The following is a 14,206-nucleotide window of genomic DNA, read 5'->3' on the forward strand; positions in this document are numbered from 1 at the left end:
GTGGAATCCTACATCCCTCTGAGATCTCTGCACTCCTTCCAATTCGAGCCTCTCGACCATTCTCCGATTCCCCCTTGACTCACAACAGAGATGACCCTCAGGGGGCCTGGGGCCCTGCGTGCTGGAAATCCCTCCCTGCAGCTCTCTGTCTGTCTCATTCTATCGCTCCCCCCTTTACAATGTGGCTTAAAGGCTGCCACTGCCTGAAACCTCCTTGTGTGGCTTGGGTTCAACTTTTCTTTTATGAGCATTGTAATGAACGCTGGGGATCTTTGAAAGGTGCTATGTGAATGCAGGTGGCGTGTGTTGTCAGCTCTGATGGAAAGTTTGGGTGAATTTTGTCATATCTAACTGAATCACTTCCTCAACCCTGCCTGGGAACTGCTGCTGCCTCTGTCCATCACTGTCTGACTAATCCCATTCTCATCGATCGCAGCTAATGCCACACGAGGCTCCTGTATCCAAGGGGACACGTGCAGGCTCCTTACGCAACCAGGAGCAACAAACACCCTGCATTTATATGAGATAATGGGAACTGCAGATGCTGGAGATTCCAAGATAATAAAATGTGAGGCTGGATGAACACAGCAGGCCAAGCAGCATCTCAGGAGCACAAAAGCTGACGTTTCGGGCCTAGACCCTTCATCAGAGAGGGGGATGGGGGGAGGGAACTGGAATAAATAGGGAGAGAGGGGGAGGCGGACCGAAGATGGAGAGCAAAGAAGATAGGTGGAGAGGGTGTAGGTGGGGAGGTAGGGAGGGGATAGGTCAGTCCAGGGAAGACGGACAGGTCAAGGAGGTGGGATGAGGTTAGTAGGTAGCTGGGGGTGCGGCTGGGGGTGGGAGGAAGGGATGGGTGAGAGGAAGAACCGGTTAGGGAGGCAGAGACAGGTTGGACTGGTTTTGGGATGCAGTGGGTGGGGGGGAAGAGCTGGGCTGGTTGTGTGGTGCAGTGGGGGGAGGGGATGAACTGGGCTGGTTTAGGGATGCAGTGGGGGAAGGGGAGATTTTGAAACTGGTGAAGTCCACATTGATACCATATGGCTGCAGGGTTCCCAGGCGGAATATGAGTTGCTGTTCCTGCAACCTTCGGGTGGCATCATTGTGGCAGTGCAGGAGGCCCATGATGGACATGTCATCAAGAGAATGGGAGGGGGAGTGGAAATGGTTTGCGACTGGGAGGTGCAGTTGTTTGTTGCGAACTGAGCGGAGGTGTTCTGCAAAGCGGTCCCCAAGCCTCCGCTTGGTTTCCCCAAACCATTTCCACTCCCCCTCCCATTCTCTTGATGACATGTCCATCATGGGCCTCCTGCACTGCCACAATGATGCCACCCGAAGGTTGCAGGAACAGCAACTCATATTCCGCCTGGGAACCCTGCAGCCATATGGTATCAATGTGGACTTCACCAGTTTCAAAATCTCCCCTTCCCCCACTGCATCCCTAAACCAGCCCAGTTCATCCCCTCCCCCCACTGCACCACACAACCAGCCCAGCTCTTCCCCCCCACCCACTGCATCCCAAAACCAGTCCAACCTGTCTCTGCCTCCCTAACCGGTTCTTCCTCTCACCCATCCCTTCCTCCCACCCCCAGCCGCACCCCCAGCTACCTACTAACCTCATCCCACCTCCTTGACCTGTCCGTCTTCCCTGGACTGACCTATCCCCTCCCTACCTCCCCACCTACACCCTCTCCACCTATCTTCTTTGCTCTCCATCTTCGGTCCGCCTCCCCCTCTCTCCCTATTTATTCCAGTTCCCTCCCCCCATCCCCCTCTCTGATGAAGGGTCTAGGCCCGAAACGTCAGCTTTTGTGCTCCTGAGATGCTGCTTGGCCTGCTGTGTTCATCCAGCCTCACATTTTATTATCTTGCATTTATATGACACCTTTTACAAAGTGGGAGAGCGTTGCATTGTCAGATGGTCCGTGCTGAGGGGGAGCGGAGACTGCCTGAGGGCCAGTGCTGAGCGAGCGGGCACTGCCTGTGGGTCAGTGCTGAGGGAGCACTGCATTGTCATAAGGTCAGCACAGAGGGAGCGGGCACTGGCAGAGGATCACCACTGAGGGTCTGGGCACTATCAGAGGGTCAGCGTTGAGAGAGTGGGACTTGTCAGAGGATCTGTGCTGTAAAATGCAGTGCAGTCGGAGAGTCAGTGCTAAGGGAGCGGACTCTGGTGGACAGTCATTGCTGAGGGAATGGGCACTGTTGCAGGGTCAATGCTAAGGGAGCAGGCACTGGTGGAGAGTCAATGCTGAGAGAGTGGGTGCTGTTGGAGTGTCAGCGCTGAGGGACCAGACACTTGTCGGATGGTCAATGCTGTGGGAGCGGGCACTATCGGAGGGTCAGGGCTATGGGAGCGGGCACTGTCAGAGGGTCAGGGCTGGGGGAGCGGGCACTGTCAGAGGGACAGGGCTGGGGGAGCGGGCACTGTCAGAGGGTTAGCGCTGGGGGAGCAGGCACTGTCAGAGGGTCAGTGCCAAGGGGAAGTAAGCACTGTCAGAGGGTCAGTGCTGGGGGAGCGGGCACTGTCGGAGGGTCAGTGCTGGGGGAGTGGGCACTGTCGGAGGATCAGTGCCGAGGGGAGTGGGCACTGTCGGAGGGTCAGGGCTGGGGGAGCGGGCACTGTCAGAGGGTCAGGGCTGGGGGACCGGGCACTGTCAGAGGGACAGGGCTGGGGGACCGGGCACTGTCAGAGGGACAGGGCTGGGGGACCGGGCACTGTCAGAGGGACAGGGCTGGGGGAGCGGGCACTGTCAGAGGGTCAGGGCTGGGGGACCGGGCACTGTCAGAGGGACAGGGCTGGGGGAGCGGGCACTGTCAGAGGGACAGGGCTGGGGGAGCGGGCACTGTCAGAGGGACAGGGCTGGGGGAGCGGGCACTGTCAGAGGGACAGGGCTGGGGGAGCGGGCACTGACAGAGGGTCAGGGCTGGGGAACCGGGCACTGTCAGAGGAACAGGGCTGGGGGAGCAGGCACTGTCAGAGGGTCAGGGCTGGGGAAGCGGGCACTGTCAGAGGGTCAGCGCTGGGGGAGCGGGCACTGTCAGAGGGTCAGTGCTGGGGGAGTTGACACTGTTGGAGGATCAGTGCCGAGGGGAGTGGGCACTGTCGGAGGGTCAGTGCTGAGGGAGCGGGCACTGTCAGAGGGTCAATGTTGAGGGAAGCGGGCGTTGTCGGAGGGTCAGTGCTGAGGTGAGTGGGTACTGGCTGGGAGTCAATGCTGAGGCAGCGGGCACTGCCCAGGCTCAATTATATGCCTCCCTGCCCTTTCCCTCTCAGACCACCTCTTAACATTCCCACCCCTGCTTCCACTCCAATGGCCATTGGGCACATTCAGTCCCCACCATACCCTCCCCCCTCCCCAACACCCCACCACAGCCAACTCGTGGCTTCAGAGCTTAGCCTCTCCCCAAGAGCAAAACTGTTGAAACTATGAAATAATAAACACTCATGTGTTTTGATTCGTCGTCATTTTCATCTCCCAGACGCTCCTGGCATTGATAACCCCCAGGATTAAGCAGGAACACTGGTCTCTAACAAATTCCAGAAATGTTTTCAGTGGCACCTTGGGAATTCCTAAAATTCCTGTGGTGTTATTTGTACCTACACTCAGATATCTGAATCATTGCATGCATAGGCTCCAGTCTCCCTGGTTATTCCCTGTCTGTAAGTGCCAAGTTCGCCCTGACCTCCCTCCCCTCCCTGGGTAGTGGTTTGTTCAAGGTGTGGGTCACCCTTGATCTCAGCTCTGGATCAGAAGGTCATGTGTTCATGACCAACTCCAAACTTGGGGTACACATACCAGGAGCTCGTGCAGGGAGCAGGCACTGTGGGAGGGTCAGTGCTGAGGGAGCGGGCACTGTCGGAGGGTCAGTGCTGAGGGAGCGGGCACTGTCGGAGGGTCAGTGCTGAGGAAGTGGGCACTGTCAGAGGGTTAGTGCTGAGGGAGCAGGCACTGTGGGAGGGTCAGCGCTGAGGGAGCGGGTATTGTCAGAGGGTCAGCGCTGAGGGAGGGGGCATTGTTGAAGCATCAGCACTGAGGGAGATGGCACTGTTGGGAGGGTCGGCGCTGAGAGACCGGGTGCTGTCGTAGTGCACTGCTGAGGGAGCGGGTATTGTTGGAGGGTCAGTGCTGAGGGACAAGGCACTGTCAGGATGGCAGCACTGAGAGAGCTGGCACTGTCAGAGGGTCAGCACTGAGGGAGCGGCACTGTCAGAGGGTCAGCGCTTCGGGAGCGGAACCTGTCGGAGGGTCAGTGCTGAGGGAGCAGGCACTGTCGGAGTGTTAGCGCTGAGGGAGCGGGCACTGTCGGAGGGTCGGCGCTGAGAGAGCGGGCCCTGTCGGAGGGCCAGCGCTGAGGGAGCGGGCATTGTTGGAGTGTCAGCACTGAGGGAGCGGGCACTGTCGGAGGGAGTAATGAGTATGACACTCTTTATACTGTTTGGTGTTGTGCCATCAAACACTCCAAAGACAATACAGCGCAGATACAGAGCACACACCAAACAGAAGGAGGCCACTCGGCCCTTTGAGCTTCGGTATTGAATTTGAAGCATCCAATAAGATCTGTAAACGCCACATTCTCTCCCACTCTCCAGTCATTTCCCACCCCCTCATTTATCAAATCCTATTTATCTTTGCCTGAACAATGTTTAAGGACTCTGCTTCCAATCAATTTGAGGAAATGAATTCCAAAGACAATCAACTCTCAGAGGGAGTAATTTGATGCCTCCTGCCGTCAATGGGTGACCCATCTGTTTGAAAGAGTCTCTCCCTGGTTCAAAGTTGACTCACCTTATTTCAGGATCACGTCACCTCGGGGTCCTATATGTATCAATTAGGTCACCTCTGGCTTTTCCAAATGCCAACGGAAATGGGAATATCGAACGTTAGTAAGTTTGCCGATGACACCAAAATAGTGGACATTGAAGAAGGATTTCAAACACTATAAAGGGGTCTTGACCAAATGGGTCAATGGATTGAGAAGTGGCAGAAGGAGTCCAATCTGGATAAACGTGAAATATTGTTTGTTGTGCCAAAATACAAGGCCTTAAACAAATAATGAGTCCTTGGGGAGTGTTGTAGAACAGAGGGACCTAGGGGTTCAGGTACATGATTGTTTGAAGTTTGTATCCCACATAGACAGGGGGGTTAAGGAGGCATTTAGCACATTTGCCTTCATTGTTCAGACTTTTGACTGTAGGAGTTGGGACGTCATGTTGAGGCTGTACATGACATTAGTGAGGCCTCTTCTAGAGTACTGAGTCCAGTTCTGGTTGTCCAGTTATAGGAAGGATGTTATTGAGCTGGAGAAGATTCAGAAGAGATTTACCAGGATGTTGCCGGGTATGGAAGGTTTGAGTGTTAAGAAATGTTGGGTTGGCTGGCACTTTATTCACTGGAGAGTAGGAGATTGAGAGGCAACATTATAGAAGTTCATAAAATTATGAGGGGTACAGATGGGGCTAATGACAGGAGTCTTTTCCCTAGGGTGGGGGATTTCAAGAATGGGGACACATTTCTAAAGTGAGAGGAGAGAGATTTAAAAAAGACACGTCGGTCATTTTTTTTTACACAGAGCCTCGTTCATGTGTGGAATGAACTTCCAGAGAAAGTGGCATACGCAGGTACAGTTACAAAGTTTAGAAGACATTTGGATAAGTGCGTGAATAGGAAAGGTTTGGAGGGATATGGGCCAAATGCAGGCAGGTGGGACTGGTTCAGTTTAAGATATCTGGTAGGCATGGAGTGGTTGGACCTAGGGGTCTGCTCCCATGCTGTATGACTGTACAACTCTAGACAAAGTCAACCTTTCCAACCTCCGTTCATAAGACAACCCAGCCTCAGTTCAGATATTCATCTGGTGAACCCTGCTTCCCATATCCTTCCTTAGACACAGATAGCAAGACTGAGCATGGTTCTCCAGAAGAGTTTGACAGGGAAGGAGGTATTGCTGCCTGGAACACCATTCGTTGCCCATCTTAGGGGACAGTTAAGAGTCAACCGCATTGCTGTGGGTCTGGAGTCGTGTGTAGGCCAGACCGTGTGAGGGTGGCAATTTCCTTCCCTCAAAGAATTCCGCCCTCTGATTCGAACCTGGGTCTCTGGATGAACAATCTAACAACATTCCCAACACGCCATCATCTCATCTGAAGAAAGGAAGTTTGTCAAAAACCTTCTACTAATCGATGGGTTATACTTCTATCCATTTCCCATGATCTACAGCATGTTTGGCAAAATAAAAACTTGAATACTCTGGAGAAACATGATTCCCCTTTCATGAAACCAGAGATAGGGAGGGGGTGTAGGGGATGACAGAGATAGGGAGAGGGTGTAGAGGGTTGAAGGAAGTGACAGAGATAGGGAGGGGGTGTAGGGGATAGAGGGGGTGACAGAGATAGGGAGGGGGTGTAGGGGGCTGGAGGTGGTGACAGAGATAGGGAGGGGGTGTAGGGGGCTGGAGAGAGTGACAGAGATAGGGAGGGGGTGTAGGGGGCTGGAGAGGGTGACAGAGATAGGGAGGGGGTGTAGGGGGTGACAGCAATAGGGAGGGGGTATAGGGGGCTGGAGGAGGTGACAGCGATAGGGAGGGTGTGTAGGGGGCTGGAGGAGGTGACAGAGATAGGGAGGGGGTGCAGAGGGCTGGAGGAGGTGACAGAGATAGGGAGGGGGTGTAGGGGGCTGGAGGAGGTGACAGAGATAGGGAGGGGGTGTAGTGGGCTGGAGAGGGTGACAGAGAGAGAGAGGGGGTGTAGGGGGTGACAGCAATAGGGAGAGGGTGCAGGGGGCTGGAGGGGGTGACAGGGATAGGTAGGGGGTGCAGGAGGCTGAAGGGGGTGACAGGGATAGGGAAGGGTTTTAGAGGGCTGGAGGGGGTGAAGCAATGTGGCGGTGCACGGTGAGACTGGGTGCTGTTGGTTTAGGGAGTTGGTGGGTGAACTTACCAGACCGTTGAGGACGTTGATGAGGAACAGCACCAGGAGAGTGGACAGCTCACAGAGTTGAGAGAGCAGCTGGAGGCCGAGGCTGAAGGAGTGCCCTCCGAAGGATAGTCCGCGCCTCCAGGCTGAGGAGGCCATTCTCGCTGCTGCAGAGAGACAGCCCAGCCTGCAGGCCCGCAAGGGGCCAGATCACTGAGATTGAAAGGCCGAGAGGCGACTGGAAGGAACGATTCAACACTGAGAAGGCCCAGGATGCTGCGAGCTGGGGAGGAGACACATATACACAAACTCAGCGTTAGACCAGCATCAACTGTCCCTTCCACTCAGCAGTAACAGGCTGTGGTCAGCTCCAGGGGGCACTACAGGAACACTGTACCCTGCATCAAATCCCATGCTGTCCCTGGGTGTGTTTGATGGGGGAGACAATGTAGAGGCAGCTTTACTGTGTACCTAACCCCGTGTTGTCCCTGTCCTGGGAGTGTTTGATCGGGGACAGTGCAGAGGGAGCATTCCTGCATGTCTCATTCCATGCTGTCCCTATCGTGGGAGAGCTTAATGGGGGGGCAGGTTGTGAGACAGTGTAGAGGAAGCTTTACTCTTGATCTAACCCCATGCTGTCCCTGTCCTGGGAGAATTACTACCAAAGCAGAAACAGGACTTTCAGCCCCTCTGCTCTGGAATTTCTGTTCCACACATTTCCCACCCTCCCCCAATCTTACTCTTCAGCAAGGATGTTCATGGGACGGTGTCAGAAACTTTACACAAAGGGGAACGGAAGTCTCGAACTTTCTCACCTGCCAAAATGGCTGCCTTGTTGGGGGGGTTGGCACCAATAGAAAATGTCTAAATTGAGTTACAGAACCAAGGTGGGGAGGGAGGGACATCAGCCAAGATTGAGGAAGGGGCTGAACCGCGTCCTCTTGTTCCTGTAATAACAGGTCTGGTGGGGGGAGGTGTCTGAATGGCATCCTGTTTCTGTGTAATGGGCTCGAGGAGATGGAGGGGGGGCACTGAATGGCCTCTTGGTCCTGTGTAACAGGCTTCAGTACAGGGCTGAATGGCTTCCTGTTCCTGCGTCCTAATGAGTGACTAAATGAATTCAAGACTCAAACCATTAACGCCTGGTGAGTTTTTCCACCAATTACTGGTTGTATTTTAACTGCATTCGAGAGTTTCCTTTGTGCAGTGCTGTTGTGGATCAGCTCACAATTAGATCACGGCCAGAGACAGTGGGACCCAGGCACAGGGACGACTGTAATGCCCGTGTTATTCAGTCATGGGAACCAAACGTTTGATTCCCATCACTGACTAAAAATCTCAGCCTTAAACAACCAGCCAAATGCGGTAAAGGGTTCCTCAGATGCATTCCGCTCGGAGAGAAGAAATTCCTCCCCATTTCCTGCTTCAACGTGCGACCCCTTAATTCTGAGATGGTGCCCCTCTGGTTCCTAGACTCTCCCACACAAGGGGGAGCACCCTTTCCACGTCTCCCCTGTCAATCCCCACCACTCCCCCCCCCCCCCCCCCACTACACTGGCTAGAGAATCCTGCTAGTTTCAACGAGGTCTCTCATTCTTCTAAACTCCAAAGTGTACAGGCCTCAATCTACCCAACATCTCCCTCATCAGACAGTCCGTCCATTACAGGGATCAGGAGAATGAACCTCTCTGGACACCTCCATCTAGTGTCAACCTACTTTATACGGATCCGGGATTCTGAGGTAGTTGTATTGGTATCCTGCTATCCCTGACTTGGGGGGGGGGGGGGGTCACTGAATGGCCTTCTGTTCTGTGTGTAGCAGGATCAAGGAATGGGGCTGAATGGCACTGTACATTCCCTCCACTCCCGCCCTATCTCTGTCACCCCCTCCAGCCCCCTTACTCCCTCCCTATCTCTGTCACCCCCTCCAGCCCCCTACACCTCCTCCCCATCTCTGTCACCCACTTCCCTATCCCTGTCACCCCCTCCTGCTCCCTACCCTCTCCCTATCTCTGTCACCCCCTCCAGCCCCTCCCTATCCCTGTCACCCTCTCCCTATCTCTGTCACCCTCTCCAGCCCCCTACACCCCCTCCCTATCCCTGTCACCCCCTCCAGCCCCCTACACCCCCACCCTATCCCTGTCACCTCCTCCACCCTCTCCCTATCTCTGTCACCCCCTCCAGCCCCTACACACCCTCCCTATCTCTGTCACCCCCTACATCCCCTCCCTATCTCTGTCACTCCTCCAGCACCCTACACCACCTCACTATTTGTGCATCCTCATCGCAACACCCCCCACCCCGATTGCTGTCACCCCACCATTGTGGGGGGCTATGCCTTCAGCTGCCAGGGTCCCTGAGCTCTGGAATTCCCTCTCTAAAACAACTCTGCTTTGCCAATGTGACGGCTGTCATATAAATGCAGGGTGTTTGTTGCTCCTGGTTGTGTAAGGAGCCTGCACATGTCCCCTTGGATACAGGAGCCTCGTGTGGCATTAGCTGCGATCGATGAGAATGGGATTAGTCAGACAGTGATGGACAGAGGCAGCAGCAGTTCCCAGGCAGGGATGAGGAAGTGATTCAGTTAGGCATGACAGAATTCACCCAATTCCATCAGGGTTGTCAACACACACCACCTGCATTCGCATAGCACCTTTCAAAGCTGCAGAAATGATTCCCCATCCCCGGGCAGGGGCTTTTGGGCCCTGGACAAAAAGCCCTATGTCGAAGAATTTGATATTAAGGGCCACCTTCAGGAGCAGGGCTGAGAGGAGGTGTGGTCCACCAACATATACACAGCAAGCTCCCACAAGGTATCATGTCATGGGGTCCAGACTGATGTGTTAGTGAGGGGATGTGCTTTTGCCCCAAGTCGCTCTGAGCAGAGAGGGTCCAGGTACCAACCACCACCAGCAGACACCAATGCTGTAATGTTTAAGCTGGTTGCCTGTCAATTAGGTTGACCCGAGAGGGCTCTGAGGGTTCAGGGAGTCAACTGAAGCATGGCATCTGCGGTGGCTCAATACCCCCTCAGTGCTAACCCTCTGACAGTGCCCTCTCCCTCAGCGCTGACCCTCCAACAGTGCCCACTCCCACAGCGCTGACCCTCCGACAGTGCCCACTCCCACAGCGTTGACCCTCCGACAGTGCCCGCACCCTCAGCGCTGACGCTCCGCCAGTGCCCGCTCCCTCAGCGCTGACGGTCCACCAGTGCCCGCTCCCTCAGCACTGACCCTCCGACAGTGCCCGCTCCCTCAGTGCTGACGCTCCAACAGTGCCCGCTCCCTCAGCACTGACCCTCCGACAGTGCCCACTCCCTCAGCGCTGACCCTCTGACAGTGCCCGCTCCCTCAGCGCTGACCCTCTGACAGTGCCCGCTCCCTCAGCACTGACCCGCTGACAGTGCAAATTGAGTAAAGGAAAGGACAGCGTATACCTGGAGAGGATAAGAGGGAAAGGGTCAGGCGGAGGCAGCTGATACAACTCCTTCAAAAAGGAAGCACAGGCACGATGGGTGAAATGGCCTCATGTTGTGTGCCACCTTTTGGCTCTGCTGTCATGTTCTCAGTATTTGGATCGTTCTGTGCGATTCTGCACTGTGATGAAGCTGGTCGTCGGCGATCGTGGGACTGACTGACTCTGGCCGAGTGCACAATGTCAAAATAAACTAAGCTGTCAAAGTAAACAGTGAGAAAACAGAGGGTTCGGAGGGAGCTGTGAGAGCAGCTCAGTTTGTAGCTCAAATGCTAGTGATTTGTTGGAAGTGCCCCACTCTGGCTCCTCTGAAAACTGCAGCACCCCGGCCGAGCCTTTCTGACTCGGCCCCATTGCCAGGGCAACCTCTCTTTGACCTTGATTTCACCCGTGGTGGATTAGGTCCCGGGAGGGACTGGGCCCGGACGATGCTGCACGTTCGCTGTTCTACTTTTCCCACAGTGTTTTCCAGGAGGTTTTGGGCACTGGGCTCCTGTGCCATGTTGTGGGTTGGGGGGGGCGGCAGGCCTTGGGTTACCACTGAGATGGAATCTAACCACTGTCCCTTGGCATTCGATCGTGTTACTATCACTTAACCCCCCCCCCCCCCACTATCAACATCCTGGGGGTTACCATTGAGAGAGAATCTAACCATCGCCCCACTTGACGTTCAATGATGAATTTTTTTCCCTTTATTCATTCATGGCATTGCTGGCTTAGCAGCATTTATTGCCCATCCCTAATTGCCCAGAGGGCAGTTCAGAGTCAACCACATTGCTGTGGGTTTGGAGTCACATGTAGGCCCAGACTAGGTAAGGATGGCAGTTTTCTTCCCTGAGCAAACCCAGATGGGTTCCCCCGCTCAACAATCGGCACTGGATTCATGGTCATCATAAGATTCCTAATTCCACATATCTTTTGAATTCAAATTCTACCACCTGCCCTGGCGGGATTTGAACCGGGTCCCCAGAACGTTATCTGGGTCTCTGGATTAACAGTCCAGTGTTAATACCACCAGGCCATCGCCTCCCCATTACTGAACACTGCCTCCCACTATCAATAAACTGAGGGTTACCATTGAGATAGAATCTAACCACTGCCCCTTGATATCTAATGGTTTTACCCATTATTGACCCTCACCACTATCAAGATCCTGGGGGTTACCATTGAGGGAGAACTTAACCATCATCCCCTTGACATTCAATGGCGTTACCATCACAGAATCCTCCAGAATCAACATTCTGGGGTTTACTATTGATTAGAAACTGAACTGGGCCCAGCCAAATATCAATACACCATCCAGGACAAAGCAGTCCACATTACTGGCACCACACCTGCGAACACAAAAGCCTACAAGTTCAGCAACAATGGGAAAAACACAGCGACATATTTCAAGTCGGGATAGCGAGCGGCTCGGAGGGGAACTTGCAGCGGGCTGGTGTTCCCATGTATCTGCTGCCCTTGCCCCTCTAGTGGGGTAGAGGTCACAGGTTTGGAAGGTGCTATCTAAGGAGCCTTGGGGAGTCACTGTAGAGTGTATGCACTGCTGCGACTGAACGTCGGTGGCGGAGGGAGTGGGAGCTTGTGGACGCGGTGCCCATCCAAGTTGAAGGGGGGGGTGCTGCTTTGACCCGGGATGGTGTCGAGCTTCTCGAGCGTTTGTCGGAGCTTCCCCCATCCAGGGCAAGTGGGGAGCATTCCCTACCACTCCTGCCTTGTGCCTTGTCGTGGACAGACTTTCGGGGAGTCAGGAGGTGAGTCATGTGCTGCAGTACTCCCAGCCTCTGACCTGCTCATGTAGTTATTGTGTTTATATGGCTGGTCCAGTTGAGTTTTGGATCGATGGTAACATCCAGGATGTTGATAGTGGGGGGATTCAGTGATAGTAACACCATTGATTGTCAAGGGGATGATGGTCAGATTCTCTCTTATTGGAAGTGGTCATTGTCTGGCATTTATGTGGCAGAAATAGTGTGGCCAATTGTCTTCCCAACCCTGGATATTGCCCAGGTCTTGTTGCATTTGGACATGGAGGAGTGGAGATGGCGCTGAAGATTGTGCGATCATCGGCAAACATCCCCACTTCTGATGGAGGGAAGCTCATTATGCAGGGACAGCCGGGTCTCACAGCAAGAGACTCAAATGAAAATACAACCATCCCGCGGGAGTGAGTCCCCCTTTCTCCCTCCTCACTCCCCGCGGGAGTGAGTCCCCCATTCTCCCCCCTATTCCATGGGGGAGTGAGTCCCCCCATTTACCCCCCAGTCCCCACGGGAGCGAGCCGCCACTTTTCCCCCCACTCCCCGCGGGAGTGAGTCCCCCTTTCTCCTTCCTCACTCCCCGCGTGAGTGAGTCCCCCTTTCTCCCTCCTCACTCCCCGCGGGAGTGAGACCCCTTTCTCCCTCCTCACTCCCTGCGGGAGTGAGTCCCCCTTTCTCCCCCCTACTCCACAGGGGAGTGAGTCCCCCTATTTACCCCCAGTCCCCGTGGGAGTGAGTCCCCCATTCTCCCCACCACTCCCTCTGGGAGCGAGTCCCCCATTCTCCTCCAGAAATTCCCAGTGGGAGTCAATCCCCCAATTCTGCCCCCCACCAACTCCCTGTGGGATGCCTGAAAATTTTCTCCTTAAACCTCTCGGCCTTGCTGCTCTCTCCCCATCTCTCTCTCTCTCTCTCTCTACCCCCCTCCCCCCGCCGACTTGCCTTAGCCACTTCTTAAAACTGACTACGCCCCACCCACACCCCGAGCAAAATATGTGACAGCCACCCCCTTGTATCTTGACCTGTCCCTCGGGGACAGATTGCGTCCAATTGCAAAGTGCCTGGAGATCTTTTCTGGTGTTACAGCGGGCCATTGCAGTGCACAGTCCTTGCTGCCACCGTAGTGTGTACGTGATGAAGAGAGGGAAATTAGATCAGAACGCAGATGTTACTCATGATAACAGTGTGCTAAAAACACAGAAAACTTCCCTGACCGATCTTTATCAGTGTCCTGTCAGTGGGCTTGCTGCAGACTTGCAACAGCTGTCTGGGTGATAGCATCTATCAAAACCTCTTCAGACCCCATGATTGAATCAAATTTCCTCTGCTGTGTCAGGGATTGTCTCTCAGACAGAAATGTTCTTCGCTTCTCGCCTGACAAACATGAACTTGAGTTGCAGGGATTGGAGTGTGATGCCCCTCATGGCATCCCCCATATGAGGATCAATGGTCGGCACAACATTGTGGGTTGAAGGGCCTGTTCTGTGCTGTACCGTTCTATGTTCTATGTTCTATGTTCTATGGCGTACCAGCCATTTGTTTGTCAATAGTTCCTTCGCCCCGCAGTGTCCCCGCTCCACCCCCCCCACCCCCCCACCCCATCTCCAGCTTGTGGGTTTCTTTCCCTCAAGTGGGATATTAGTTTGGGTGACACAGAATGTGACATTCTTCATGTGGGAGGGAGGCACAGAGGAGATATCTTATGTTGCAGGTCTCGCCTTCAGGGAGAGGGGGACGGAGCAAGATGGAGAGACAGAGAGAGCAAGAGGGAGGCAGAGAGAGAGAGAGAGTGAGAGAGAGAGAGTTTAGACAGAGAAAGGGAGAGAGCGAGAGACACACGCGAACAGCTAGGAGGAGGGAAAGCAAGGGAGAGTGGGAGACAGGGCGAGATTGAGTGAGAGTGTTTGCAGAGAAGGAGACAGAGGGAAAGAGGCAGACAGACACAGGGTGAGAAAGAGAGAGAGAGAGAGAGATTGAGAGAGAGGGAAAGTAAGAGAGAGGGAGACAGAACGAGTGAGAGCCTGAGTGTGGCAGGGAAGGGAGACAGAATGTGAGA

General features: G+C 54.4%; 1 protein-coding gene across 3 annotated transcripts in view; it reads right to left on the minus strand.

The window, feature by feature from the left end:
- LOC125449725 (perilipin-3-like) overlaps window positions 1–14,206 on the minus strand; it is a 39,300-nt gene that overhangs the window by 9,512 nt on the left and 15,582 nt on the right. The window contains exon 7 of one of the 3 annotated variants that reach the window (XM_059642993.1): window positions 6,941–7,199. The exons of the other annotated variants lie outside the window; for them this stretch is intronic. Within the exon in view, the coding sequence (XP_059498976.1) occupies window positions 6,990–7,199 (210 nt within the window). The 3' untranslated portion in view covers window positions 6,941–6,989. The remainder of the gene's footprint in view (window positions 1–6,940; window positions 7,200–14,206) is intronic. 3 annotated transcript variants of the gene reach the window in all.

The sequence above is a fragment of the Stegostoma tigrinum genome, chromosome 47 (genome assembly GCF_030684315.1).
Source record: "Stegostoma tigrinum isolate sSteTig4 chromosome 47, sSteTig4.hap1, whole genome shotgun sequence".
NCBI classification, from domain to species: domain Eukaryota; kingdom Metazoa; phylum Chordata; class Chondrichthyes; order Orectolobiformes; family Stegostomatidae; genus Stegostoma; species Stegostoma tigrinum.